The sequence below is a fragment of the Delphinapterus leucas genome, chromosome 1, assembly GCF_059928025.1.
Source record: "Delphinapterus leucas isolate spDelLeu-1000000601 "Yukka" chromosome 1, BTC_Dleu_Yukka2, whole genome shotgun sequence".
Lineage (NCBI taxonomy): Eukaryota > Metazoa > Chordata > Mammalia > Artiodactyla > Monodontidae > Delphinapterus > Delphinapterus leucas.
The window spans coordinates 169,632,495-169,657,420 of NC_143129.1; the positions used below are offsets into that span (position 1 = coordinate 169,632,495).

General features: G+C 49.6%; 1 protein-coding gene and 1 pseudogene across 3 annotated transcripts; one reads left to right on the plus strand and one right to left on the minus strand.

The window, feature by feature from the left end:
- Positions 1–6,249: 6,249 nt before the first annotated feature.
- On the minus strand, positions 6,250–15,233 carry LOC149750814 (protein CEBPZOS pseudogene; annotated as a pseudogene).
- On the plus strand, positions 12,365–23,185 carry KDF1 (keratinocyte differentiation factor 1). Of its 3 annotated transcripts, none has more exons than XM_089898382.1 (4): positions 12,365–14,911; positions 19,883–20,953; positions 21,458–21,532; positions 22,089–23,185. In XM_089898382.1, exons 2-4 carry the CDS (start codon positions 19,915–19,917, stop codon positions 22,169–22,171), a joined length of 1,197 nt encoding a protein of 398 aa, XP_089754508.1. In that variant the 5' UTR covers positions 12,365–14,911; positions 19,883–19,914; the 3' UTR covers positions 22,172–23,185. The 3 variants fall into 3 exon arrangements, with proteins under 3 accessions (XP_089754508.1, XP_022407671.1, XP_030619825.1); XM_022551963.3 differs by having other exon boundaries at positions 12,366–14,972; XM_030763965.2 differs by lacking the exon at positions 12,365–14,911 and adding an exon at positions 15,248–16,305.
- The last annotated feature ends 1,741 nt before the right edge of the window (positions 23,186–24,926 follow it).

The window sequence follows — 24,926 nt, forward strand, 5'->3', positions numbered from 1 at the left end:
TGCAGGATAGTTTGGCGCATTTGGGGAACACAAAGGAGGCAAGTGAAGCTGGAATATAATGAGCTGTGGTAATGGAATGAGATGGGATAGACCCTCAGGAAGAGAGCTGCATTTCCAGCAAAATGGCAGAAGAGGGGAGCAGAGAAATGCTTCCTCACATATGGCACTTAGAAATGATGGGTAGGGCTTCCCTGGTGGCGCAGTGGTTGAGAGTCTGCCTGCCGATGCAGGGGACACGGGTTCGTGCCCCGGTCCGGGAAGATCCCACATGCTGCGGAGCGGCTGCGCCCGTGAGCCATGGCCGCTGAGCCTGCGCGTCCGGAGCCTGTTGCTCCGCAACAGGAGAGGCCACAACAGTGAGAGGCCCGCGTACCGCAAGAAAAAAAAATGATGGATAAATTTTTTAAAATTTTCTTGTAAAGCATCAGTGAGCTGACTACAAAGTAAGGGAATTAACAGAGGTCAGAAATGACAAGAAAGGGCAATTCCTCAAGAGTAAATGAGTCTTGTAGCTGGTGTTTGCCCTGAAATCACCTGTTGAACCCTGAGACCTAGACCAGTCAAAATTTTAAAATTTAACCCACAATAAGACATTTCAAAACACAATCATTTCATGATGTATATAAGACAAATCAGGACTTCCCTGGTGGCGCAGTGGTTAAGAATCCGCCTGCCAGGCTTCCCTGGTGGCGCAGTGGTTAAGAATCTGCCTGCCAATACAGGGAACATGGGTCCAAGCCCTGGTCCGGGAGGATCCCACATGCCGCAGAGCAACTAAGCCCGTGCGCCACAACTACTGAGCCCACACTCTAGAGCCCGCAAGCCACAACTACTGAGCCTGCGTGCCACAACTACTGAAGCCCGCGCTCCTAGAGCCCGTGCTCTTCAAAAAGAGAAGCCACCGCAATGAGAAGCCTGCGCACCGCAATGAAAAGTATCCCCCGCTCAACGCAACTAGAGAAAGCCCACGCGCAGCAAGGAAGACCCAACACAGCCAAAAAAAAAAAAAGAAAAATTCTGCTGTACACCTTAAACTTATACACTGTATGTCAATTATATCTCCATAGAACTGGAAGAAAAAAAGACATTTTTACACCAGAACCCGGCACGCAGACAAAAATTTCACAAGCAATATTCACCCTAATTACATGTGAGGCAGGCTGATATTCCTTGGTCTAGTCTATTCCATACTACTCAATTGCCTTTTTTTTTTAATACTGCTTTAGTTCCATTAAACAATGGAGTGCTAGGAGCTGAAGATTATTCTATTTGGGGAGGGGAAGCCAAGTTGCAATCAAACTGCAAGTTGCAATCAGGAAGCATTCAGAAGAAAGGGACCATTTGGGTTCCCAGCTCCAGCATTTTGTTGGATTTTTCTTTTCTAGGGAGTTAAAGTTTGACCATGTTGAGTTTGAAATGTCAATTAGATATCTGAGCAGAAATTTCGAGTGGGCAGTTGACTTTATATGTCTGGGGCTCAGGAGAGAGGGCTGGGTTGCACGTGTGAATTCGGAGTCAGATAGGCAGTATTTAACTGGATGAGATGACCATGGGAGGAGAGAAGGCAGAGGAGAGACGAGGACAAAAGACTGAGGCTGGGGCACTCAGATGTTAAGCAGCCAGTGGGAAGAAGTGACCCACAGCCTCTACCTTTTTCTTTCTTTTCTCCACCTTGCTGTCAGAAACACAGATGTGGTGGATGCCATCAAAGACCTTAAGACCAGGGCCTCACTCTAGGGATGGTAGAACAGTGAGCTGCTGTGCTGTGGGGGGGGGGGGGGGCTCTGATACTTCCAGCTGAATCTAATTCCTAACTGACACAGAAACAATACTGAGAAACTCCTGGCAAGATTGACCAAGGGAAAAAAAAAAAAGGAAGGTGGCACAAATAAACAATGTTAAATTTGAAGAGCAGGACTACAGAACTACAGCTATAGCAGAGATTTAAAAGATAACTGGAGAATATTAGAAACAATTTTATGACAACAAATTTAGAACAAAGGTAAAATAGACAAATTCGTGGAGAAATAAAAATTTATATCAAAAATGATCGAGTATGAGAAAGAAAAATTACAGAACAATATTACTTAAGAACATAGATGTCAATGCCCTAAACAAAAGATTAATAAGCTAAATCTAGCAATGTATTTACAATATAATAAACACAGGAATTCCCTGGCAGTCCAGTGGTTAGGACTCAGCACTTTCACTGCTGAGGTCCGGGTTCAATCCCTGGTCGGGGAACTAATATCCTGCAAGCCACGTGGTGCAACCAAAAAAAATAATAATAATATAAAAAAATGATAATAAACACATCATGACCAAGATGAGTTTATTCTAGGAAGTTTGATTCAACATTAGAAAATCTACTAGTGTAATTAATCATATTAATGTTAGAGGAGGAAAACCAAGGGAATATTTCAATCTATACAGAAAATGCACCTGATAATTCAATTTTTTATGTTAAAGATTCTTAGCAAACTAAAAAAAGAAAGAAAAAATAATTCTCAGCAAACTAGGTATAAAGCACCATTAAGCTGATAAAGTGCCCCCTCCTGGAGGGGAGGTTATCTACATATATTTGGAATTCCATAAGGAAAATGTCTCTTCTCCCCATTTATTCAATCATCTCTGATTTTTTTTTTTAGTTTTATTGAGATATAATTACCATACAGTTATGTACAAGTTTAAAGTGTACAGCATAAATCAGCTCTCATTACAAAAGAAATTAAAACGTTTTTGTGGACCCCTAGAAGTATTGAGACTCCTAGGTACGATGCTTATTGTGTCCAGTGGATAAATCAGGCCAAATGATTAACACCATTAAGGGAATGATTAACACTATTTTCAGGATGTTTTTCTCTGGAAGGATGAGGAAAGGGGAGGCCACAGAGGAGGATCATACAGAGAGCTTCAAAAGTACTGAAATGTCCCATTAAACTAGTGGTGGGTGTCTTCCTTTCTACTGTTTAAATAATACATATATTTTATATTTTTATATGTATGTATATATACATGGATATACACACATATATTCTTCTATATGTATATTTCACAGTAAAATTTTTACAAAAAATATGTAAGGACCAGGTCATGGGTGGGGGGGTGGGGGGGGTCTTAAAGACCAGGGTAGGTCCTGGCTGACCACAGGCACAGGTAAATTTGCTCTGAATACTTTAATGACCATCTGGCTCTGGATCAAGTCCCTCCTGCTCACTCACAACGAGGGTCCTGCTCTGCCTGTCTGCCATCCCCACCACCACAGGGGTGGCTGGTGGAGGTTCTGGGGATCATCCTCCAGGCTCCAGAAGGACCACTGCATTGGCCTCAGCTGCTCAGCTGTAGGATGCTAAGGAACAAGGACTCTGCTAAGGGACAGATTCCCAGACCCAGGGTCCAGGGTGATGCAAGGGTATGGCTCTGGGACAGAAAACTGCCCAGAGCTTCCAGGGACCACAGTGGGAGGCTCTTTCTCAACCTCTTAGATAAGGGGTGGGAGTGGCCGTTCAGGCTTCCCGATCCCAGGAAATGGATGGATCTAGGCCCTGGATTCAAGGGGACAAGTGGCATTCAGAAGACTGGACCCCATATTGAATGTCCCTTAGATCACCAAAGATTCCATGTGCCAAGCATGGCTGGCACTGAATGGCACAGTCCCTGACCTGATAGGGTCATGCTGGTCAGGGGACCAGGGAGGCCTGGTGACCAGACTGAAGGACCTTGTTCATGTCTGGTTCTGTAATACCTCTGGGCCTTGGCCCAACCCTACGGGCTGTCATGGGTTGAGAGAGTCCAACAATAATGGAAACTAGATTTCCCACCAGCCAGATGGAATGAGGGCTCTGAGTGGGTTTTTAAAAATAGCCTGTATCTTCCCTACCTGATTGTGTGCACCCATATTCATACCCACTACACCTGCTTCAGCCTTTTTTCTTGCTTCTGTCTCTTTCTGACTCTCTCTAGGTGTGTCTCTATCTTCCTTTCCAGGTCTTTCTCTGATTCTGCCTTCCCCTCCCCCCAGCCTCCCTCCCCGGCCCCACCTGCTGCAGAGCACTCTGGCTCCAAGGAAAAGAAGCTTTTGCTGTGAACGCATCAGATGCCAGGACCTCCCCTCCCACTGCCTCCATCTCCTCCATGTGCCCCCTCCTCCTGTATCTGAGGCCTGGGCTCAGCAGCCACTCCCCCCACTGCCACCCCCAGACAAGCTGGGAGGAAGCTTGGATGTGGGGCTTGGATGGGGGTCGGCTTGGATGCAGGGCTGCCTTTCCCTTCTGCGGGGAGGCCAGAGCCCAGCTGGCTCGTGAATTATTGAGCTTCTGTGCTAGTGGCTCTACTTGGCGCAGCGCTGGGACCCACAGCACCAGCCTAGAAGAGTGGGACAAACTCAAGGTCATTCAGGTTGAAACAAGACTCTAAGCTCCCAGCCTCCCTCCTATCCCCTCATCTGAGCCCCCAGGGCTAAACCTGGCAACTCCCCACCTTTCCTCACTTTATAGGGAACCCATCCCAGCCCTAGTCAGAGGTACCCCATGCTCTCCCCTGGCCCAGCCCTCTGACCTCCACACAGTTGCCCTCCATCGTTCATCCCTCAGACAGGGGACCCCTGAGGGTGGGACTCCACAGGAGGGGCCTGAGGGCAAGCCTGCTCAGACTGGGGGCTCCAAGTCTTGGTCTGCCCATCTCCAGTCTGTGTCACCACCTCCCTTAATGTCTCCTCACAGGGCTCTACCTTACTTAGGGGAGGTGGCACAAAGCCAGGACCCAGGGAGGGGCACTCCACAGCAGCTCCCACGCCAGCCTCTGGGCACATCCCTGCAAGCTCAAGAGAGAATCCTCCCCCTTCCCAACCATCCCTATGATTTCAGCAAGAATTGAACAGTGTGGAAAGAAGCCCAGGATGTGAGGAGCTGGATCTCGGTTGAATGACTTACCTGCTCTGAGTTTCAGTTTGCTCATCCATAAAATGGGAAGAATAATATCTGCAGGTGGTCTTCCCAGAGCCTACTTGTGGGCCTGCTTTCACCTCTCCACTGCCACGGCCCAGGCTGGGGCCCAGTCTGGCCTCTATCTACTCCAGTTCCACTGTCTTGTCTATTTATTTTTCTAGTACTCCTCCATTGGGAACCACTCCTGGAATCCCTCCCCTGAGACCCCAAAATGCCCTGGACAACCTTCCACTGCAGCACTAAGCTGCCACCTCTCACACTGTGTTGGCACCTGTGGGTATGATCTGTCTTCCAAGGTCACATGCCAAGTCTTACTCCTCTCTGTGTCTGCAGCAGTCAGACCAGGGCAAGGCGCAGAGTAGGGGCTCAGTGATGCCTGTTGAGTGAGGGAATGGCCTAGAGGCTTTTCAGGCTCTCTACCTTGATTACCACCCCCTCCCCTGCCTCACCATACTTGCTGGGGACTTTGACTGTCCACTGCTGCTGGCTCTCCCAAGCCTACTCTCCTCCTCAGTGGCTCACTTGGGAGATCTGGGGGCGGGACACTACACCACCACCCTACCACTTCCGACAAACCTGTTCTTTCCCCTCTACCCTTGAATTTCACCCATTTCCTTAAACCACAAACCCAGGGGGTTGTGCTAAACTGTTGCTTTGGTGGCCTCCAATGAAGCAGGTCTCCATATATCCATGCCCTTGTGTGTCCCCTCCCATGCTGACTCTGGGCTTGGCTATATGACTTGCTTTGGCCAATGGGATGCCAAGAAGCGTGAAGTAAGCAAAGAGCCAATAAACACTTGCACAGTGGGGCTTGTCCTCTTGGAAGCCAGGTGCCTCGCTGTGAAGGTCAGCTAGACTTCTTTTTTGTTTGCTTGTTTTTTGAATTTTATGACGAATTTTATTCCAAAGTGGCTCTAGTAGTAAATACCAGAGACATTTATGTAGAGTTTGAATACTGTTTCAGGTAAAGTGAAAATGGATAAAAGCAATATTTCTAGTTAATATGTTTTTAGATAATATGATTTTAAATGTGTGACTTAAAATGTAATAAATATTAATGAACTTATTTACAAACCAGAAACAGACTCACAGACATAGAAAACAAACCCATGGTTACCAAAGGGGAAAGGAGAGGGGGATAAGTTAGATAAACAACAAGGTCCCACTGTATAGCACAGGGTACTATATTCAATATCTTGTAATAAACTATAATGGAAAAGAAAAAATGTAATAAATATTTAAAATAGGAGTTTTACTATTTTATCTATTTTGAAAGGTTTATGTATTCAGAATCATAGGGGAGTTTTTTTTTTTAAGGAGAACCACTTTATTTTGAGTAGTAAACAAAACTCCATTTATAATAAACAAACCTTCCATCAATTTCTTCACAGTTAGTCCAAAGAACAAAACCTCTGGCTTAGTTAGAATTTACATTTAACCTTAAATATTCTAAAATCCATCCATGTCAATTTTGGAATTTTAATCTTGCCTGATACTATGAAATAGGGCAAACCTTGATCGATGGTCAAATTTCTAATTTTTGCTGTTAAGCCACTTTTCTTGACCTTGCTCTTGATTGTGTAACATTCCAGAATGTTCAATGGATTTGTAATAAACTTCCAAGATGAAGGGGAATTTCTTGTTCATTGTTTGCCTGAAATCTTGGCTTGTGTTCTTCTTCTCAAACAAAAAATATGTTCCAAAAAATGCTCACAGTTCAGCTACTAAAACTCCTTTAAAGATCTTCTTTGCCAGTGGATCCATAGTACGGGCCATCCTGAGGCACGTAGTCGTGGAGCTGTGCAGCAGACTTCTGAATGGTAAGAAACCAGGTGACGAGAGGTCCTGAGAGAGGCGATGCCCTCGTGGTAATTGAGCCCCCACTGCTCCCAGCTGAATGCAGACCCATAAGCAACACCAAGCAAAACCAGCAGAATTAGCCAGCTGACCCCCGCTGAACCACAGAATTTTTAGAAATAATATATAATTTTAAGCCACTAAGTTTTGGGGTGGTTTATTTCTCAGCAATAGATAACTGAACCAAGGGCCATCCTGAGCCCTCTCTGCCAATGTCTGGCACATCCAGTCCTGTGGGATCCACATCCAGAATATATCATGTATCCGACCACTTCTTACCTCATTCCCAGGCACACCCTGGTCCAGGCCACTGTCACTCTCGCCTGGATTATTCCCAAAGCCTCCTCACTGGACTCCCTGCATCCACTCTTACTCTCTGGCAATCATCATACAGGGACCAGAGTGAAGCTTCTGGGGTATTAGTCAGATCAAGTCACCACCCCCCACTTGAGACCCTCCAGTTACTTCCTATATCACTTAGATTAAAAGACAGACTCTTCAGTGGCCTTTGAGCCCTGTGCAGTCCAGTGCCCGCCACGTCTCCACCCCACCACCAGTCACTCTCCCCTTGCTCAATGCGCTCCAGCAATGCTAGCTTCCTTTCTGTTTCTCGAACATGCCAATCTCATCTCCATCTTGTGCCATTCGCACCAGCTCTTTACTCTGCCCAGAAGACTCTTCCTCTAGGTCTTTCTGTCTAAGTTTTCCAGTTCTCAGCTTACACATCCGCATCCCAGAAAGGCTACTTATAGAAGAGGGAACTGAGGCTTGGAGAAGTGAGGTCATGTCCCAAGTACCCACAGTTAGGAAGAGTCTGGGCTGAGTTTTCATCCTAGGTCTATGTAAGCCCCCACTCCAGGGTTCTTCCTGTCACGTCAGTGGTTTGGGAGGGCTCCCGAGAAAGGGGAGGAGTTGGAGGGGCTTCCTTCACTTACTCCTCCCACAAACACTCCCAGCCATAGCCCTTGGACCCTGTCCCGAGCTAGGTGCTGGGAACTCAGAGATGAATCAGACTAGACTTTACTCTCTGGGAGCTCCTGTCTTGGGAGAGGGAAAGCATCAGAGGAGGGCTCAGACAGCCTTCTGCAGTAACTCAGGGAGAGAGCCTTCTAGCTGGGGCCTCTCTGGGAAGGCTTAATAGGGGATGTGAGACTGGCTGGGGGCGGGCGGAGAGAGCCAGAAACTGGGGGTGGTGTTCAGTGGCCAGAGCTGCCTATTGTTCCCTGTGAGGGACCAGGAGACTCGGCATCGGCTATGTGTGTCCAAGCCGCTGTGTGTGTGTGTTGTGTGTGTGTTGTGTTGTGTGTGTATGTGTGTAAGAGAGTGAGGGAGCAGTACTGGGGGTGAGGTAGAGGCTAGGCAAGAGAAGCGTTGAATGAATAGATTTTACTGTTGTGGAAACTAAAGCCCAGAGAGGCTGAGTTGCTGCCTCAGCTCACAAAGCACTAGGTGGTAAAGGCAGGATTTGAACCGAACCTGTCTTGACACCACCTCCTCCAGGGCCCACTGCTTATTCACTATGTGACCTCAGCTAAAGCCATTCTCTTCAGGAGGCTTATTTCCTCATCAGTAAACTGAAGGAGTTGGATGAAGTTTCTTCCAGCATGAGGACGCTGCAGAAAATACCTCTACTAGAGCTTCGAACCAAATTCAGAACCAAAGAAGCAGCCACCGGCTCAACCTGGTACAGGATGGCTTCTTAGCCTGCAGCTCCCTCCAGGCCTAGCAACTGGGTGCCATGCAAACTAAAGCCAGGGAGCCCCAGTAATTCCCCCAGTGTCAGGTGGACCTGGGGTCTCCCTCTCAACAGCCCAACCTAGAGTTCCAAAAGCACTTATAGCCCAGCTCCTCAGAACTCCAGGGCTCCAACTACACCTCTAACCACATTATCAGCCCAGCCCAGAGCCCAGCTTACTTGTCCAACATTCCCCAGCATAACTCCAGGACTCCCCTGGTTCTCTCCAGCCTCCAGGAACACCATCCTTTAGCCAAAGAAGGAAAGGGGAGAGGCAACTCTGAATGGTCATTGGCCCACTGTTTGACAAATATAGACAGACTGACCAATCAGAAGAGCCAAGACAGCCTCAACTTCCATGTTCCAATTCTGTTCATCCTCCATCATTCTATTCCCATGGGGTTCCCTTTCAGGTGGTTCCATTCCATTTATGCCATTCAGAATTCCAGGAAATTATATCTGGGAAAGAGAGGTACGGTAAGTAGAATTAGAGCTGATTACAGAAGGGAATTCTTGAGGGGAGAATTCCCCCGTTCTGCTGGGGCCTGGGGCATTCTCCAGAGCCCAGTTTCAGTGGTATCCAGAGGAGCCACTGCAAAGAGCTCAGGCTCTGAACAGAAAGAACTTGGGCTCAGTTCTGGGCTCTGCCCCTTAACTAGTTGTGTGAACTTGGGTAAGAGGCTTAAATCTCTGAACCTCTGTTTTCTTAGCTATAAAATAAGGAGTTGGGATCTATATTCGCTGAGTTATTGTGAGGATTAAATGGGAATAATATACCTGACACATAATAGATGATTATGGTCAGTCATAGTAATGTGTTCTCCTGCTTATTCTCAGAGGCAGTGGTCTGGCCTCTGAGAGTCCTGGCCCCAGAATAGCTGGGGAGGCAGATAGGGGGCAGGAAGAAGGGGTTAAAATAAAATAGCTGTCATTTAATTACCATGTGCTGGCCTCTGTAGTAATCACCACATGAAACTATTACTACCTTAACATTGTGGACAAGGCGTCTGAGGCACAGAGAAGTTCAGTAATGTGGTCGAAGTCACACAGCTAGCACGTGGCAGAATTGGGACATAAATTCAGGCTCCCTGGCTCCAGAGTTCAAACTCTGAACCACCGTTCTGGCCTACCTCACATGAATCCCATTTTAGGATGAGAAACGCTGAGGTTCAAAGAGATAAGTTCACACTGCTGCTGAACAGGGGTATATCTAGGACTCCAACTTAGATCCTGTGACTCTGAAGTTCTGGTAATTTCTGCCGTTGAGTGCTGCCCCCTAGTGCCCCTTATGGGAGAAGCACACCAGAGGCACAGAGCACATACCCATGGATCCACACTCCACTGCCCACACTCCCCTGACCCACTGCTTCTCCTCACACCCAAAGCTGCAGGTCTTATAGCTTCTGAGTATCACTGTGAATGTCATCCATATATACAATCATGATATTTCTTGGCCATCTCACAAATCCTTAAATTCAACAGGTCTAACTCCATGTTTATACTTTTATACCCCAAACCTGCCCTCCCCAGTCATCTCCATCCATCCACTAGCACAAGCCAGAACCCCAGACATCCTTGACACCTCCCTCTCCCCCTCATTCTTTCACCAGTCCAGGAGCCTGAATGGTGGCCAAGGAAGGAGACCAGAAAAGTAAACATCGATCAGAACAGAGCAACAGCAGTGGAAGCAGAGGATCAGGACAATGGCCCCCAGTTGTGGCCAAGAGGAAAAACTGAACTCAGGTGGTTAGAAAGGGAGGACTTTCTGCTTAGAAAGAAGCCCAAACACAGCTTTAAGGGCCAGGAGGAGGACACAGTGTTTCTTACTGGGAGCCAGAAGGACTGGGTTCCCACCCAGCTCCACTACTAACTCACAGTATGGCCTTGGGGCCTTGATGTGCCTCAGTTTCCCCATCTGTAAAATGAATATGACCATGGCTACCTCTAGGGCTTGATCCTTTGTTGTAAGGTTCAAATTTAAAGGTATTTGCTTTGTAAACTGTAAAGAGAAGTGCACAGGAGAGGTGGACTATTATCTGGAAACTTCACTCCAATAGACTTTTCTCCTTTGTTATGCTAAATGCTGGACCCATAAGGTACCTTGTTTTGTTTTCAAAGAATGTCATCAGTTTGAGGGCTTTTTTTTTTTTTTTTTTGGCCAAGCCAGGATCTTAGTTCCCCGACCAGGGATTGAACCCAGGTCCTCAGCAGTGAAAACACCAAGTCCTAACCAGTAGACCTCCAGGGAATTCCGTTGGGGGCTTTTTTTTTTTTTAATCTTCTCTTTTCTTTTTTTTCAATTGATTTATTTTTGGCCGCATTGGGTCTTCGCTGCTGCGTGCGGGCTTCAGTAGCTTTGGCACGCGGGCTCAGTAGTCGTGGCTCGTGGGCTCTAGAGCACAGGCTCAGTAGTTGTGGCACACGGGCTAAGTTGTTCCACGGCATGTGGGAATCTTCCCGGACCAGGGCTCAAACCTGTGTGCCCTGCAGTGGCAGGCAGATTCTTAACCACTGCGCCACCAGGGAAGCCCATTGGGGTTTTTTGTTTTTTTGTTTTTTGTTTTTTTGCGGTACACGGGCCTCTCACTGTTGTGGCCTCTCCCATTACGGAGCACAGGCTCCGGACGCGCAGGCTCAGCGGCCATGACTCACGGGCCCAGCCGCTCCGCGGCATGTGGGATCTTCCCAGACCCGGGCACGAACCCGTGTCCCCTGTATCGGCAGGCGGACTCTCAACCACTGCGCCACCAAGGAAGCCCTGGGGTTTCTTTAATTGTGGTAAACAAACAAACAGAAACAACAACATATATATATATATATATATATATACAGAAAAATTGCCATTTTGCCCATTTTCAAGTTACAATTCAGTGGCATTAATTACCTTCACACTGTTGTGCAACCATCACCATTTTCTATTTCCAAAATTTTTCATCATCCCAAACAGGAACTCTGTACCCATTAAGCAATAACTCCCAATTCCTCCCTCCCTCCAGGGCCTGGAAACCTCTAATCCCTGTCTCTATGAATTTGTTTATTCTGAATATTTAATATAAGTGGAATCACAGTATTTGTCCTTCTGTGTCTGGCTTATTTTACTTAGCATGATGTCTTCAAGGTTCATCTATGGTGTAGCATGTATCAGAACTTCATTCGTTTCACGGCTAAATACTACTCCATTGTGCGTATATACTATATTTTGTTTATCCACTCACCTGTTGACAGACACTTGAGTTTTCCACCGTTTGGCTATGGTGAATAGTGCTGCAATGAACACTGGCATATAAGTACCTGTTTGAGTCCCTGTTTTCAGTTCTTTTGGGTATATACCTACACTGTCATCAGTGTTTGACCGAGGTTTTCAGTATACACTGTGGCAGGGGTATGGGCCCTTGGGAACAAGGCCCAGTGTATTTGAGTGTGGGTGGGAGAAGGGCAGACGAGGAGAGAGGTTTCAGTGTGGCTATGACTAAAATACCAGCTAACTTGTGCCTTTTGCAAAGTACTCCACAAAACACTCTGCAGGAGGAACTATTATCATCTCCATTTTACAGATGAGGAGAAGGGAAGTGGCTTCTCCAGGGCCCCACAGCTGGTGAGAGGCAGGGGCTCCAGAGAAAGGTTCCCTCACACATCAGCAAGTGCAGGCAGAGGTTCAGAGATCATATTTCCCTTCCTTCCCCTTTTTTCTTTTTTTTTTCTTTCTAGACAAAGAAAGTAGTTCTGAGCTGCTTCAATCGTCATGTTCCTACTTATTAATCTACAGCATTTTAGGTACCACAGAATCAGAATTTTGTAATGTGCTTTTACGAAACATGGTCTGGAAAAAGCAAAACTATGAAGACAGAAGAAAGATCAGTGGTGGCCAAGGGCTGAGATAGTGGGGAGGAACTGATTGCAGAAGGGTTTAGGGAAATTCGGGGGGGTGATGAAATTGATCTATATTTTGATTTGTGGTGGTGGTTATGCAACTGTATGTATTTTTCAAAACTCACAGAACTGTACCCTAAAAAAGGTAAGTTTTACTGTATGTAAATTATACTTTAATCTTTAAAAAAAATAATGAATAAATGAATGGGGGAAAACTAAATAAGGTTCCAGATGCTTGGATTTTTGCTACCTTGAAAACCTGGCAAGTAACCGTGCCCTTAATTATTTAGTTACAGCATAAGTTGCTATTTTTTTCATGCATTCATTCATTCATGATAAAATGAAAGTCCTTGAATCCAACACAAGAATCAGAACATCATGAAAACTTAAATCTGCTTATGGTTCCCCACCATTCCTGACCCCTCCACTACCCCACCCCCCAGGCAATCACTATTCTGAATTCTGTGTTCCTCATTCTCTTGCCTTTTTTTGTTGTTTTTTTTTCACACATAAATTACGTTTAACCTTCTGAATTTGCCCTCTCCCCCTGTTTTTAGGTCAAAACAAGTCAAAAACAGCAACTTCATATGGTTCAACCCAATATTATGCCTAACTATAGTACTTCTAGTTGTATTTGAACTTTATGAAGAGGATACCATTCCACATGCACTCTTCTGGGACTTGCATTTTTTTCACTCAGTATTATGTCACCGTGATCCAGCCATACTGCTATTTTTCACTCATTTTCTACTGCTATGTAATTATTCCACATTTCTTTACCTCCTGTCAATGGCATTTGGATGTTTTCAGTTTGGGGCTACTGTGGACAATGTTTCTACTACCATTCTTGTACATGTCTCTTGGCATATGTGTGAAATTCTTGTGTCTGTAACACAGGAATGCACTTACTGGGTCTTAGGGCACACAGATGTTCAATTGTACACTATGTGACTCACTTTCTGAGCTCCAAATGAAGGTACAACAGCCACTTGCCCCAGGTGAGAATGTGAACAAGATCTGGTGGGAGGGACTGCCAAGGAGGGTCTCTGGTGGAAATTGAGCATCTACTCTGTGCACATGGCAGGGCACCTGTGGAATGAGACAATGGTGTCCTGAGAGGTGAGATAGGGAAGGAAACCCCCCAGTTGCCATGGGAATTAGCTTCCAAGGAGTGTCCCACCCTGGCTGGGCAAGGAGAGGACTAGGCAACTCAAACAGGGCAAAGATACTGTCCTAATTGGCAGTATCTCCATCTAGGCTTAGGAGGTTGTGTATCTTTGGTACACCTGGAGGGAAAAGGGCTAGGCAGTACTGAATTCCTCCCACTTACCAATCCTTACCCCAGTGATCTCTTCCTGTATCCTTTAACTCATTTTGCAACCATTATCTTTTTTAATTCTCCCAGTTGGAGAGAGGTACTATTATCTCCACAGATGAGACTTAGAGAAGGAAGTGTCTTGCCCAAAGTCACACCATTTGGGCCAACTGCCTGAGCAAATAATTTCCCCATCCTAAGTCTCAGTTTCCTCACCTGTAAAATGGGAATGATAACACCTGAGGTGTTATCCTCAGGTGTAAGGACTAAATAATACTATGCAAGTAAGGGGGTTAGCATGGATCGTGGAGATGTTCCCTAAAAGTCACTTGTTTATTGGTGCTATTGTTGTTATTAAGTTGGTATTGAGGGAAGCAGGAACCCAGAATAATCCAACCCCTGACTCTTGCCACCCAATGATGTTGCCTCTTGCAGAGACCCCATGGGATGCGGTGTTCATGGCCCATTGTGGCCAACTCTGCTGATCTGGGATGTTTCAGGACTGCACAGCCCAGTCTCCTCCTCCACCCGCCCCAGAGCAGAGGCCTCTGTCTTCCTCTGCAGACTTCCTGGAAAAAAGAAGGTGAACTGATCAGAGCAGAGGAACCAGGTCCCCAGTTCTGCCTCAGGACAAACGGAGAAATCAGGTCCCAACGATTCAATCAGTAGAGAATATCTGCTGAGCGCCTAGGATGTGTCAGGTCCTGCTCTGGGCACCCGGGGCATTTGGGAACAAGAGCATACCCTAGTCAGAGGCTAAAGGAGGAGACGGAAGACAAGAAAACAGTGTGCTGAGTATTATGATAAAGAGTACAGAGAAAACCAGACAGGCGTAGGGGTCAGGGAAGGAGTTTCAGGAGACATGCCCTTTGAGCTTAGCCTTTAAGGCCCGGCAAGTCCTCCGCAGCAGCTCAGAGATTGCTGGGCCCATCTGTCCATTTAACAGAAAAGCAAACTGAGCCCCGGCGTCTGTCCACCGTGCCCGCCACACCTCACTTACCCGGACTAGGCCGAGCGCTGCTCTCGCAGTCCGCGGACCGAGGGCCAGAGGCCGGCCGCAGTGCCCGCCCAGCTCCCAGGGCGGGGCCTCGGCCCAGGTGCGCGGCGTAGGCGCTTCGCGGAGGCAGGAAGTGTGTCCCCAGCGGCGACCCGTGCAGCGCTCCCGCGAGACGCTCACCTGCGCCCCAGGTGAGCGGCGAGGGGGGCGGGGGGAGGGGCCGAGCTGGAGGCGGCTCACCTGGCGGGACAGGTAAGCCCCGCGCGGGCCCGAGGGGGCGCGAACCAAGGCGGCACCGGTGTGGAGAGACCCCCGAGGCTACGCCCGAGCGTGCGAGGGTCCCGGGGCCGGTTCCATCGGTGCCACCCTCCCACTTCCGGGGTGCGCGGGCCGGGCCCGGCCAGGGAGCGGCCTGAGCGGGCGCCTGGGCTGGGCGGGCAAACTGGGGTGAGGGGGCCGTGTTCGCCCTTAGGGCTGCGCTGGCTTGGGGTGGGAGCCGTGCTTGCCGGGGAGGCGGGGGCGGGAGGGGAGAGGGGGCCGTGCGCACCCTGAGGAACAGTGTCGAGAGGCTGGGTCCGCCCGCGGGAAGAGGGCCCCTGCATCTGGAGAAGCTGGTGCTTGCCCCGAGGGCATTGCTGCTGTAGGGGCTATGCTAGTCCGAGCGGCAGTGCCCGGGTCTGCTTCTCCCTTGCCCCGGGGACTAGGTGCCCGCGGATGCGGGAGTCCCGGGCTGAGCCTTTGGGGCAGGAGATCAAGGGTGCACAGATGCCAGGCACGAGAGCCGACGGCTGTTTCGTGAGCAGGGCTGGGGTGCCCCTCTCGGCCGGGTGTGCAAGACTCGAGTGGGTGGGACACAGGCTGGTGCGACCGGTCCTGACCTGAGCACCTTCAGAAGAAGGGGATGGGACGGAGACAGACCTCGGAGTGTGTGTGTTCTCAGGGACTAAGGGGGAGTGGGAGAGCATCAATTAGAAGTTCGGGGAGGGTGTGCCTGGGGCCTGGGAGCTTCTGACCCTGAGGAGGATCCCTGCAGTGCCTTGGGGCGCCCAGTGACCCAGCCCCTCCCAGATGCCAGGCACAGCTCTAAGGCCCCTGAGCAGTAAGATCTCATTTAAACCTCAAGGTGGCCCCTGAAGATACTCCTCACTCCCCTTGTTAAAGACAAGAAAACTGAGGCCAGGAGTCTTACCCCAGGCCACAACAGGAGCCCCTGCTAAACCAAGAGACTGGTGTTCCTAGGATTTTGGAGGTGGGGGCAGCAGCAGTGAGGGGGAGATATAGCCAGGACAAAATGGGTTGAGATTGACTTTAGGAGGGTTTAGGGCCTGGAAAGGAGGGGAAAACTGAAGTCAAGCACTGTCCTTACCCCAGGTCTTCTCCCCCTTTTCTCCATCCCACCCCGCCCCACCCCCTCCTCGAGATGTGTGGCACAGAGCAAAGTACAGGGGTTCCAGAGTCTGGCGGACCACAGTACAAATCCAGCTCCATTCCTTTCCAGCTAGGTGTCTCTGGGCAAGTCACTTCACCTCTCTGAGCTTCAGATCCCTGACCTGTAAAGTGGAGATATAATACTTACCGAGCAATTGTGAGTGTTAAATAAAGCAAAAGTCCTCTTGGGCTGGAGCCTATTTCTGGCCCATTTGCTGCTGCTTCCTCAGCATTTAGTACAGTGCTGAGCACATGGTAGGTGCTCAGAAAATATTTGTTGGATGAATTTAATGAATGGTAGCGACTGCTAAAACCTTGGAGGTAGAGGAGGAGACAGTAACCAAGACCACGAACAATAACCTCTTGTTGTTCTTACAAACCCCAGGTACCCCAGAGCTCAGTGTGGTTCAAACAGTGTAGATGTGCCCACCCTCCTGATCCAAGGGCTGAGCCTGGAAGACTCAGGGCTCTCCCTATGCAGGCCCTCCTTGGGCACAGGCTCACCCATGGAGCTGGCAGCTGACCACTTTGCCCCCTTCCTCCCAAATAATAGATGGGATGGGGTAGTGGATAAGAGTCTGGGCCAGGCCACTTGCATTCAAACAGCTGTGTGGCTTTGGACAACTTAGTTAACCTCTCTGTGCCTCTGTATAACAACAACAACAATAATACCTACAAATAGGGTTGTGAGAATTAATTAGTTGAATACATTTAAAGCACTGAGAATAATGTAAGCTTTCAATAATTAACTCTTTCACTAGAAGGCAAACTCCTGAGGTTAGGGAATTTTGTCTGTTTTACCACTTTATCCACAGAATTTAGAAGTGTCTGGCATACAGCAGGCTCTCAGTAAATATTCATTAAATGAGTGAATGAATAAATCCATACCCACCCCAACACTGCTCAAACCCAGGCAAAGGTTTTTAACCGCTTGCTTCTCTGGATTGTGAGGGACTTTCAAGTCACCTATTACAATTTCAGTTTGCACACCTTTGGAGGGGGACTTCACCTTACTCTCGCCAGACTGCTGCTCCCCCCACTCTGGTCAGCCTAGAGCCTAAGTCCTTTCTCTTTCTACCTAATGGTCCTGGTTCTACCCAGAGGTCACACAGAATGTATCAGTCTCCTGAAGCACTTACTGTACCAACCCTGTTCCAGACACTGATGCAGAAAGGAATCAGACACAGTCCCTGCCCCTCGGGGTCATATAGGCTTATCTTCAAACAATTGGTTCAAAGCCAACTCAGCTGACCAAGAGCCCAGCAGAATGCTGTGGGGAGAGGGGCTCCCATCTGACTTGAGGTTCTGGAGTGTCCTTGGAGAAGGACCAAGCGGGGCTGGGGGAATGGGTTGAAGAGTTGCAGGAATAGTTAAAGAATTCCTGTATCCTGCTCATCCGCGTTCACCATGGCTGACATGCCCTCCTTTTCTCTGTCTACACACATATACCTTCTGTTCTGGGGGGGAACCCTTTGAGGTTAGGCTGCAGGCATCATGCTTCTTTACCCCTAAATGCTTCAGTATATGTTGCCTAAGAATAAGAACATTGTCTTATTTAACATTGAATTTAACATTGGAAATTTAACATTGACGTAATACTATTAAATAATATACAGTCTATTTTTAAATTTTACCAATTATCCAATTTCTCCTTGTGATCCAGCATTCAGTTCAGGATCACACAGTCCATTTAGAGTCATGTCCCTTAACTTGGGCTTGTCTGATGTTTCTTCATGATTACATTCAGGCTATACGTTTTTGGCAGGACTACTCCATAAGCGATGCTGTGTCCATTTTAGTGCATAGTATCAGGAGACACATCATGTCAGTTTGTCCCATTATTAAGAATGTTAACTTTGATCATTTGATAAGTAGTGTCTGCCAAGTTTCTCCAGATTTGTGTTTTGTTGTTGTTGTTGTTGTTTTAAATTGTTCCCGGCTGCCATAAGTAGAAGGGAATAGAGGTGGCCAGAATGGGGGCCTTGCCAGTATGTGGGTGAGAGACGGTGGTGGGCCAGTTTAGGGAGGTAGCATTGATTTGCCCAAAGCACATTGCCTATTAGAGCCAGAACTGGGACTAGGATACAGATATCCTGATGCCCAGTCCCAGGTTCCTTTCACATCACCAGCTCTAGGACACTAGTGCCATTAAATCAGGGATAAATAAAAAGTTAAGAGATTAATGTCTCAGAAAATCCAGGCTAAGGATAGTAACTCCCCAGCACACCCCTACATGTGATCAAGGACCCTCCCAAGTACATCACTAGGTAATGTTCCCGCAGGCAGAGTTGTTTACTCCCATGATGCCCCATATATCCTAAACGTTCCAGCTCATGAGCTTTTAAGCATCTGTTTTCCCTACAAAACCATGTGTGAATCACAGGAACAGCGCCTATAGTCCATTCATTTTTCGTTCTTCTGTACCTAACACAGGGCCAGGTTCAGTGAAATCTTAGCTCTGAGATTGCTAGCAACCAAGTCGCAAAGGGAAAGAAGATGTATTTTGAGGCTTGGCTTTCTCGTCCAGTCAAAGGAAGCAAAACAGTGCTTGATGTTAAATGTTGATAGGAGAGCAAATCTGAGCCATACTGAAACATTGACCGGGGACCTGTTGATTCCCATGTCTGATTTGAAAGAGGAGGGGAAGAAAGGGAAGGTGGTAATGATCAGGTTCTGTAGCAAGTCAATGGAAAGGCATTTGTTGAGCAGCCTCAGAGGCTCTGTGCTGCTGGGCTTACCAACAGTGGGAAGAAACTCAGGGAGACCATTGCCCAGAAAGTGAGATCCCAGGAGCTTTTTCTTTTTATATGGTAAAATATGCATAAAATTTACCATTTTAATTTTTTTAAGTAATTTTAACGTTATGGTTAGTCCTGTGACGTTAAACACATTCACACTGTTGTATAACCATCACCACCATCTATCTCTAGAACTTTTTCATCTTCCCAAACTGAAACTCTACCCGTTATATACTAACTTTCCATTCTCCCCCATCTCCAGCAACTACCATTCTACTTTCTGTCTCTGTGAATTTGACTGTTCTAGATATTTCATATAAGTGGGACCATACAATATTTGTCCTTTTGTGTCAGGCTTATTTCATGTAGCGTAACATCTCAAGGCTTATCAATGTTACAGCGTGTATCAGAATTTCATTCCTTTTTAGGGCTGAATAATATTCCATTGTGTGTATAGACCACATTTTGTTTATTCATTCATCCATCAATGAACATTTGGGTTGTTTCCATCTCTGCCTATTGTGAATAATGCTGCTGTGAACCTTGGTGTACCAATATCTGTTTGAGTGCCTGTTTTCAATCATTTTGAGTATATACATAGAAGTGATATTGTTGGATCAGATGGTAATTTTATGTTTAACTTTTCAAGGAAACTCCACACTGTTTTCCACAGCAGCCATACCACTCTATATTCCCACCAGCAATGCACAAGGGTTCCAACTTCTCCATATCTTTTCCAATGCCTGTCATTTCTGTTTTTAATAGTAACCATCCCAACGGGTGTGAAGTCCTAGGAGATTCTGATACATAGTTAGACCACAGAGAGAGCTTCCTCTCTGGGGAGCAAGGGGATACTAGACAGGGTTCGTGGGCATACTTGGGCCCATCCACATCACAGAGCTCTCAGAAACCAGAAGTCTGAAGCTCCTCAGGTCATAGCGCAGGAGCTCGCCGCTGACCTCTGATCCTGACTCCTTCCTGGCCTCTCCCCCACAGGTGCCTGGCTACGGCAAACCATGCGGTGAGCCATGCCCCGCCCTGGACACGCCCGCCCATCATCTGGGCCCCCACGCTTGGGACCCTGGGAGCGGCCAACGGAGCTATGCCTGGAGACATATGACGAGCCATCCCGGGCCCCACCGAGCCGCCGCACCCGTAGGCCAGACCCCAAGGACCCCGGCCACCATGGACCCGAGAGCCTTACCTTCATCTCTGGCTCTGCCGAGCAGGCTGCTGAGCCCCCAGCCTGCTGCCTGCTCTGGCGACCCTGGGTGTGGGACTGGTGCCGGGCTGCCTTCTGCTTCCGCCGCTGCCGGGATTGCCTCCAGCGCTGTGGAGCCTGTGTGCGGGGCTGCAGCCCCTGCTTGCCCGCTGGGGACTCCCCTGAAGGGGCTGCTGAAGCCAACTGGGTCAAGGAGCACAACGGAGTGCCCCCCAGCCCTGACCGTGCCCCTCCCAGCCGGCGGGATGGCCATCGGCTCAAGTCGGCCATGGGTAGCAGCTTCAGCTACCCTGACGTCAAGCTCAAAGGCATTCCTGTGTATCCCTACCGCAGCACCACCTCCCCAGCCCTGGACGCGGACTCCTGCTGCAAGGAGCCACTGGCCGACCCCCCACCCATGCGGCACAGCCTGCCCAGCACCCTTGCCAGCAGTCCCCGAGGCTCTGAGGAGTACTACTCCTTCCACGAGTCGGACCTGGACCTGCCCGAGATAGGCAGTGGCTCCATGTCCAGCCGAGAGATCGATGTGCTCATCTTCAAGAAGCTGACAGAGCTGTTCAGTGTACACCAGATCGACGAGCTGGCCAAGTGCACCTCAGACACTGTGTTCCTGGAGAAGACCAGTAAGATATCGGACCTTATCAGCAGCATCACCCAGGACTACCACCTGGATGAGCAGGACGCTGAGGGCCGCCTGGTACGCGGCATCATTCGCATCAGTACCCGAAAGAGCCGTGCCCGCCCGCAGACCACAGAGGGGCGCTCAACCAGGGCGGCTGCCTCTGCTGCCCCTGCCCCTGACAGTGGCCATGAGACCATGGTGGGCTCAGGGCTCAGCCAGGATGGTAGGTGGGGTCCCACAGGGCTGAGGGGCAGAGTAGAGGAGGCTCTGGACAGGGAGGGTTGCACTGGGGTCTTTGGCCACTGTGGGTCCCCCCTCAGCCGGTCCCAGCTCTTCCTCCTCCTTTTTCTCCACTCTTCTACATCCCCTAACAGGTTCTTTGTCCCTGCTGCCACCTGCCAGAGTGGCTTTCAGGCCCAACCAGCTAGCCTAGTTAACAGGACCCAGGAACCCATGCGAATTTGGACCTCTGACCTGGCCTGGCCTAACCAAAACCCCTATCTACCCACTCATCCCTGCACAGACAGACCAACAGACACACACACACACACACACACACACACACACTCTCTCTCTCTCTCTCTCTCTGCATCTTTGTTTTAAACATCGTTTCCCTAGCCCAGCCCAGGGGTGAATGGCCCCTCTCTCAATGGGCTGGGGGCAGAAGTGGGGAATAGGGTTGAAAGGATGTGATAATGACCACCGCCCCTTCATGTTCCCTCCCTAGAACTCACAGTGCAGATCTCCCAGGAGACGACCGCAGATGCCATCGCCAGGAAGCTGAGGCCTTATGGAGCCCCAGGTTTGGTCCTGACATGAAAGTGTGGAGAGGAGAGGGGACTGCCCTAGCAGCCCCCCACCTGTCCCTCTCCCAGCTTCCTCCTGGGGTGGGTGAGGATGGGATCAGAAAGGGACGAGAAGCCTGAGCAGCGTTATACCCCATCCCAGTCCTGCAAACTGGCTTAAAGGTTCAGCTGGGAGAGATTCAGGGGGATGCCCCTGAACCAGAGGGGAGGGGGGCAGGTGCCCAGAACCTGCATCTAAACCCAGGTCACTGGAGAGGAAAGTGGAGGGCGGGTGAGGGGGGCCATCCATTGGTGCTGAGAAGGCACCATGTGTGGTTTCTACTGCTATCCTCTTGGCTTTTACAAGCCCTGGGAGCAGGGTCATTACCCTTTAGAGAGCGAGACTGGGGTTCAGAGGGGTCAAGAAACTGAGTGGATCACCCAGCCAGGATCAGACTGACCCAGGCTCGAGTCCCCCTCTGCTCCTTCTCAACAGGTTTCTCCCTGCCTGAGGGACTTGCATGAGCCCCTCCCCATCTCTGAGCCTCTGTTTCCTGCTCCCTTTCCCCTCAGGATACCAAGCCAGCCACGACTCATCCTTCCAGGGCACCGACACAGACTCTTCAGGGGCACCCCTGCTCCAGGTCTACTGCTAACCCGCACTGGGCCCAGGGGCCGCAACCCCTTCTGAGAGAAGCACATCTACTGCATGAAGAGAGGGACCAGAACCCTCTTTGTGGGAGGGAGGCCATGAGCCCAGAAGCAGTGCCCACTCTGGCTCCTCCTGCCTTGGCTGACTGGTTCCTGGACCACATGCATTTCACTGGGCCACAGTGCCCACATCCCCCGGGTCCTCCGCTGGCCTGACCCCTGCCTAGGCCTGTTCCTTCCTGCCCACAGTCTTCAGGAAGCCTAGGTCATGGAAAGCGAAGACTGAGGGGTTAATTTCTGGAACTGGATCCTGACTCTGCCCCCATAACATGCTCCCCCTGTAACATATACCCCATAACCAATCATGCAAACCTCCCCCTCCCCAGGACAGCTGGGAGGGAAGGTAACATGTAAAAGAAGCTTGTCTTAAATGGATTGGGTTTGGGGGCAGGCAGGGCCTCGGGAATTCTGTGGGCAGTGCCCAATCCATGTTACGTTCTGTTGAGCAGTTAGGTTCTCGGCTGATGTTCTACATGCTAACATGACTATAGTACAAAACTTAACAGACATCTGTCTGCTCATCTTGACTGTGATACTGTCCTTTCCGTCCCATTTGCCTGACTGCTGCCCGGAGCAGGAGACAGCATAGGGCATCCAGCCTGGCTTAGTGTCGTGGGGCTGAGGTCAGAAGGCAGTGATGCCCATCTCTCAGGCTCACGGTGAGTTCTAGGAGATAGAGCCAGTTACAGTGTCTGTGCCTGAGAAGGGTTTACCAAGTGGTTTCTGTCATTGTTGAGAGGTCCTTCTAGGCAGGCCTGCCTGGACTCCCTCTGTTGCCCCAATTCACTGCCTGTAGGCTGGCCTGCTTCTGGCCATCCCTGCAGTTTCCGCAAATCCCGGAGCACATGTCAGCCCACCCCACCTCAGACCTGCTGCTCCCTCCACCTCCCCCTGGTGCGGACAGCACTCAGGGTCACGGGTGTCTGCTCAGCACTCCCAGGAGTGCGGGTCATCCTTTCACAGGTGCTGGCGCTCAGAGGTGTCAAGGAATTGAGTGGGTCAAGCAGCTAGTAACTGTGGCTCTGTATCCGGAAGCTGGCCTCTTGGCAGTTGTGCCCCCAAGCTGGCAAGCTGACCTGCTTGGGGTAGAAGCAGGCTCCCCCCGTTTGGACATCAGAGCCCAGCTGGGTTCAGAAGGACCTTACTTGGCTACTCCTCACACACAGGGGTGTGTTTGTTCTCTCAGTGAGACCGGAGCAGGCCCAGCAGCCCAGTCTTGACTGATGATAAGCTAGGTGTCCAGGACCCCTCACTGCCCCACTTCACCTGCGGTGCCCCCACCCCCGACCTTCTATTGCCCTCATGGGCACCCTTTGGAAAGGGACTGGACAAACTGTACTTGTCTGTTCAGTTTCCTATTGGACACACAGGATGGTCCCTTGTGGCCATGACCACAGGGCCCAGTACCAGTGATAAAACTGGCCCCTTTCCTTAGGCTCTGCTGTCTCTTCCAGGTCAAGGCCTCTGCGATTGAAAATGACCACAGGCCGGGAATTCCCTGGTGGTCAGTGGTTAGGACTCTGCATTTCTACTGCAGGGGGCGTGAGTTCGATCCCTAGTCCGGGAACTAAGATCTCATATGCCATGCCACATGGCATGGCCAAAAAAAAAAAAGGTGGTAAAGAAAATGACCGTGGGACTCCCCTGGTGGCGCGGTGGTTAAGAGTCTGCCTGCCAATGCAGGGGACATGGGTTCGAGCCCTGGTCGGAGAAGATCCCACATGCCACAGAGCAACTAAGCCCGCACGCCACAACTACTGAAGCCTACATGCCTAGAGCCTGTGCTCCGCAGTAAGAGAAGCCACCGCAATGAGAAGCCCGCGCACCGCAACTAGAGAAAGCCCACGTGCAGCAACGAAGACCCAATGCATCCAATAAAGAAAGAAAGAAAAGAAAAAATGACCACAGGGTACTGAAGCCCAGGGATACTGCTGGACAGAGTGGGAGAGTGACGCCACAGTCCTTCCACCTTAGCCTTGGCCCCAGAGCGCAACTTTCCAAGCTCAGCCTTGGGAACTACTACTGGCATTCCCGGAAAAGAGGGTTTATAAGTTTGGTAAACAGACAAAGCCAAACACTGCATACCTTCTTTAAATCTTTAACAAGCTATTCTGAAATGCCAAAAGGACAGACATGCTGTGTTCCAGAAATTCAGGGGTCACCCACGGCCCACAGAGCATAGCACGCTGGCCAAGCCAACCTAGACATTCTTGCTGTAACCATGACCTCTGTGGCACCCTGCACTGTGACCTGTGCTCTCCCACCAAAGGGTCAGCTCTGGTGGCTGGATGTGGACCGAAGGGAACACCTCTCCAGCCCTGGCACTCCCTCGGTGGCTCACTCTGAAGCCCTAAAATCTGCAGAGGTCCAGGTCAGAGACACACAACAGGCTCCACTGGGCTTCACCCTGCCTTCCCCGCCAGATCCCCACCACACACACAGCCAATCTGAGGCCTGGGCCGTTCCCCAGCCTTTGCTGCTCTCTGCCCCTGGGAAATAAGAGTGTAGTTTTAGAAACACTTGCTCCAGGGCTAGAGGACAGACCCATTGCTGTGGGAAACTGTCTTAGAGATGAAAATGGAATCAAGCCGGGCTGGTCTTAAACTTTGCTGAGTCATGGGCCCCTGTGAGAATCTGACATATGTTCTGGTCCCTTTGGCCACTTTTGCTCAGAATCATACACAGACTAAAAGCCTTGTT

Bases quoted from the DNA above. Each gene is read 5' to 3' on its own strand.
- KDF1 (XM_089898382.1), top strand. From the start codon at position 19,915: ATGCCCCGCCCTGGACACGCCCGCCCATCATCTGGGCCCCCACGCTTG. The intron at 20,954-21,457 runs GTAGGTGGGGTC...TTCCCTCCCTAG, and splicing joins CTCAGGGCTCAGCCAGGATG to AACTCACAGTGCAGATCTCC. The intron at 21,533-22,088 runs GTTTGGTCCTGA...CTTTCCCCTCAG, and splicing joins GAGGCCTTATGGAGCCCCAG to GATACCAAGCCAGCCACGAC.